The 5573-nt window shown below is 39.0% G+C and overlaps 1 protein-coding gene across 1 annotated transcript; it reads right to left on the bottom strand.

The window, feature by feature from the left end:
* Window positions 1-3737: 3737 nt before the first annotated feature.
* SARC_12702 (hypothetical protein) lies at window positions 3738-5160 on the bottom strand. The gene is made up of 3 exons (XM_014293187.1): window positions 4969-5160; window positions 4489-4597; window positions 3738-4088 (listed from the first exon to the last, which is right to left on the bottom strand). The coding sequence occupies exons 1-3, from the start codon at window positions 5113-5115 to the stop codon at window positions 3943-3945; spliced, it is 402 nt and encodes a 133-aa protein (XP_014148662.1). The 5' UTR covers window positions 5116-5160; the 3' UTR covers window positions 3738-3942.
* Window positions 5161-5573: the final 413 nt, after the last annotated feature.

Raw genomic sequence — 5573 nt, forward strand, 5'->3', positions numbered from 1 at the left:
ATAGATGCTCTCAGCCACAGTTTGAGTTGACTTATCATTCAGAGGATATGGCACGTTATATCTAGAAGCAGCATCAAACACGTGACAGACATACTTATCTTTCGCGTGTTCGAACAAGAGTAGCCACGGCTCGTTTTCAGATACGCTTTGCATAGGCGCATACTGTAGCGTTTGATTCGGTATCGTGATACATTTGAGATATAAATCTGCTTAAGCATCGAGTGTACAATACTGCACCTTTGCGATCTTTCTCGGTTAAGAGCATGTCTTCACCCTTTCAGACTAGCTGCCTCAGTTGATTCTGTAGTATTGAAATCAAGAGGTGGGGATTCCACTGCGACATCACTTGAACTCAAAGACTATTTTAGTCCTACTTCACGTGAAGACTCAAAGGTATGTAGTATCTGGGCAGCTTGTATGGGTAGGAATTCGTTTGTCAGTTGCATAAGTAGCCTGGTCTCAGCTTCATAAGCAGTAGCTCTGTCTGAGCAAATCTTTTTGTAGAATCCTTTTGCTAGTGATGCACTTCTTTTTGATTCTACCGAATCATCTCGTATCTGATATCTCAGTATTACATGTAGCAGGTGCTTGTGTTGTCTTGGTCTCATCTTGAGATCAGCAATCTTGGATTCTCAACTTTTTTTTCAAAGGGTTCAGATGGTGCCCACTTGGTTGTTTCAACAGGGCATTTTATTCTCAGCCTTCATTTTAAAGGTTTCAGATAGTGTCTACTTGGCTGTAAGGGAAAGCATCTACTATTCAACTTCTCTATCCGAATGTAGAAATACGGCCTCTGGTCAGTCTAAAATGTCAAAATCAATAAAATAATATTGGTGGTTTTATCTGTATTAAATATTCAAATACATGATTGTTTTCCATGAATCTAAGCGTTCTAAATCCAATTTGGTGGCTCATATAGTCTGATTATTTGGTATGACTACATATATACTTGGCTATAATAGAACAACAGTAGATGGAAATTATTTGTTAACTATATAAATTCTGAGCTACTACTTATAGTTTTCGTCCTCCCGCGAATTCCAAATTCAACAAGCCGTTTCCTTTTTCAACTGTTCTTCAGAAGAAACTTTATTTAAAATGACTAATGTATTAACAAGGCTCACACACCTCAAATGACCAATGTATTATAAAGGTTCACATACCTCTACCTATCTACAATGAAGCGATGTGAGCTAGTGAAAATAATTAATAGAGATGCTAGAGGCACGTTGTGTCTCACCAAGACGCAACCACGAGCTACCACTGCCAAATGGCACCTAAATTTAATTGTCTTATATTTATTGCAATGTAGTAGAACTATGAACATTTTCTCTGAAGTTTATAAGAACCGATTTGTTGATCCACTTATGTATCTGGATGTCTTAAGAGACAATGCAACTGTGTGATGACACAGTTCAGCAACAGTGGTATAAACAACTACGGTGGGCTTGCTCATGCCCGGTTAACTCGATTTGAAACGTATCATCTTCTATATGTTCCAGAGTTTGGCATTCCGATTATACATGTTGCCTGCGATCTAAAATCATCTACGATTGGCTTTCCAATCCGTAGCTATTATCTTCCGTACTATCTTATTAGAATCCGGTACAAAGCGTGACAACATATTCGAGAAGTGATTGTGTATCTCAGGAATATGTCATGCCCATGGATAAATTCGCGATCGTATCATACCACTGACTAATCTTGGTTTCATATTCTTTAAGTGTTGCAATGATTTCTGATCACATAGTACATTGAAGTGTGCACCATATAAGTAGTCCTTAGAATGAGTGAAGAAACAGTTGGGTTAGTGATTTGTGACGAGTTCATAGCCCTGCCTAAAAACTGCACGTATCTCGGTTTGTTACTAACTATTTGATACGGTACATCTCCGAGTATCATCGGATGCGTCTGTTGCTATCATGAACGGTACTCCATCTGTTGCTGGCTGAACTACCGATGCTTATTGAATCGCTAATTTGTGTTGCTTAACGACATCATCACAGGTCTTGGTCCATTAAGTTTTTAATTTGCCTTTGTGACATCTTGGATGCCCAAAAGTCTTAAGGTAACTTGCTAAATGAGGAACCCCGTCCGACAGGAAGTTGAAAAAACAACCACACATGCTGTTCAAATCCTTTCCAGTGGTAGGTTACCTCCAATCCGGCAAGTGTTTATTGGAGTGTAATAGGTAGTTTATACTTTAAATAAGGTGCAATTTTTCTTTATTTCTGACCTCGCTTTAGGTTTTATACCTAAGTTGTTTGTGCTAGTGTTCAACCGCTTGGAATGACCAGGCTAAAAGCTCATATGGTCATCATGAGAACCCTTCTGCAGCACTATTTAATAATTCGATACTATTCTATTTGACTTCTCTGCTGTTCAATCTCATGCTGATCAGAGTATGGTCTTCCGCTTTGGTTGTGACTCGTTTCAGGGCGCAACTATTTTTATATTGTTGCGGTTAATAAACTTCATCAACTCTCGGGAGTCGGTTGAGAAACTTCATCAACCGCCGGCAATCGGGCAAGAAATTACCTCAAATTTCAGGAGTTAGTTAAGAAACTTAAGTAGCTCTAGGAAGTGAGCTAACTCTATTGATTTCTAGTGAGGGGGGGGTTTTTTTTTGCTGTAAAATCTGGTCTGACTTGCTGGTCTGCATTTGTTTTAGCACAATGTAACATTTCATTATGCAGATTTATTTAAAGCCGGTACCCGGAGCTGAGGTCGGCCGCACATTTAATAACGTGAAGGATGTCTGGCGCATCTATTATCGCCGTGTGAACATAAATTTATTTTTATAAACTTATGCAACAGCGCTCAATAGCAAATGTATTTGCTATGTCATGATGCAGATCACATAGTATTCTCCCAAATTGTCTCTCTATGCCCCTTCAACCTTTACAATCTGCCGTGGCGCGCTGGGTAATCGTCTCCCCACCACAAATTAGTGGCTAGTGCCTAGGTAAAATCCATCAATAGTGACAGCGACCGTACAAAGCAGCAAGCTAAAACATAAAACGTTGAATCATCAACAATATATGGTTAATAAATTCCTACACATGCTACACTATTTTTATAGCCACCAGCTACATCACTCTTGTAATGGTGAAAATCGAGTATTAATAGTGTCAGCCATATCGGACATAGTATGACTAAAAAGGTTACACTGTCATCCAAAAATTATCGAAACATCCTCGCGCTGGTGGTCGCTGAAGTGCCAAGGTCATTTTTTAAAATCAGTAGCAGTTCGAGCACCACGAAGTTTTTATGATCCCAGCGTTTGCTATAGATACAGCATCTAAATATTGTATCAGCTTGTGGTACTGCAGGGCACTGTACTAACTTGTATTCAAAAGCAAAGGAATCATGTAGCCACATCTCAGCCGCAATGTTTGAAACAAGTTTTGATAATAAATTGTAGTACTGGAGGGCGACATGGCAGTGTTACAGTAGTTTACCTGTAATCTATGAAAGCCCTATCTATGACCTCACAGAATAATCAATACAAGAGCACATCATATCAACTTCCAGCTGTCGCAGCTACCCGGTATGACCCTAAATATTTATAACTTCGGCGTTTGCAACGTCCATTCGAGATATATGTAAATCTATATAGACTTGTAAATTTGCTGTAAAACCAATCAAGTAGTACTGATTGATCACCTGCTTTCAGCTCAAATAGCAACATAATGATACACCTTGTCAGATTCTGTAAAGTGACAATGAAGTGAATACGGGAAACTATAGGTTTTTAGCAATATTGATCCGGTGGGATTTATCAAAATTGATCAGCAATTGACAATTTACTATGCTCGTCATCAACAAAGCACAATCATGATTACGCATTCAAACTTTCTGCCTACTTGACGAATATAAAATTTTATCAACTCGACGATGTCCTCTGTCGTCAAGCTTCAATTTTTGGATTACAGTTGAAGTTTATCGTTTAATGGCGTGTGTTTTCACCCATTCAGCCGCGCGCTTGTTGAAGGCTGCGATGTCCTCCACATACAGCTTAGCAGCCTCATTATTTATCGGATCGGATGGATTCGGTTCGTCTATCAGATTAGCGATGGCGGCAAGCACTACAAACAAGTAAGGAGAACAGATTGATCCCGATTTATGAGCTATAGTTGATATGTATACAACAGCTTTCCAGTAATCGCCTAGATATGGTGGTGTACAAATTCAGAGCGAGCGTGAGATCAGGCTTCACGCAGCGTACTTTAGAATGCGATAAAACCATTAAAAAGCGCTTCAATTTAAAAGTACACATCCTTAGCGGACTGATTGCATTGATAGTGAGCCCATTTTTTCAGCCAGAATAGGATAGCTTGTGTAAGGAACGAATAACTACACCAAATCTATCAACCAGTCTCTAAGCTGGACAACATCGCATGTACTTCACGAGGTTGAAAAGCATACACCGTCACACACTATGTTAGATCTGAGACTGAATCATACACGTTCTCAAACCAATACTACCTTGTGTAACGTTGGTGGCAGGCTTCCAATTGTCAGTCTTAAGTAGACCTAAACAGACAGCCCCCTTCTCATCAATGTTGGGGTGATAGATCTTTGTAAGAAATTTGACCTAATGTAAGGAACGACGTTTATAGACAGGAATTCATAGGAAGAGAGGTTTAAACCCCTATTATTAAAATTGCGGACTACCAGGCTACACAAACTTAAAGTCTTCTTCTGCGGCAATCTGGCGTTTAAAGTAGCATCAGCCAGTGGAGGCACCAATTGTCTGGCACAAAAAGAACATAACAATCAGTATTAAAGTGCAGCCCATATTCAAGCAACAAATACTGGATATAATATAAATTCTAATCCGCATGTACTACATATATATAGCTGATGGCGGTAGTTGAGATCAGTGTTCAGACAGAACGCCAATCAGATTTCACATTCAGGGTTATGTAAGCAACAATAACTCATTTTACCCATTTAGTGACTCACCGAAGGTGCCTTAAATGGATAATTAGGCGGGAAAGTGATTGTGTATTTGAAAGCACCCCTGTTGAAAGGTGCCACTTGAGGTAGGAGCGTGACATTCCACATGAGTATGTTGTCATCAGCACATTCCACTGTGTCATAGTGTGGCATTTCACTCAGGTTGCCCGTGATAGCAGCCAACTCCTATTCAAACGGGGAGAAATGTGTGTCAATACAAAGTGTCCAACAATGATGTCAATTTAAAATGGCACCACTCAAAAGCATTAGCAAAAACCACCGCAAAGCAGAATGAAGTGTTTGTAAAGCATTCGCCAAAGTAGGTCACTATGTGACCATTACAGGTAGCCACTAATTATCGATACGTAAACGCAGACGAATAAAAGTCATCAATGATTAAAGGAATATTATGCAAATACAATGAATACATTGACGTATAATAAAGTAGTCCGGATTCATCCACCATAGTACTCGAAAGCATATATATGTATATATATATATATATATAAACACACACACACACACACACACACATACATATATATATACACACATACACACACACATACACACACACATACAATATATATATATATATATATATATATATA

The sequence above is a fragment of the Sphaeroforma arctica genome, assembly GCF_001186125.1.
Source record: "Sphaeroforma arctica JP610 unplaced genomic scaffold supercont1.2515, whole genome shotgun sequence".
NCBI classification, from domain to species: domain Eukaryota; class Ichthyosporea; order Ichthyophonida; genus Sphaeroforma; species Sphaeroforma arctica.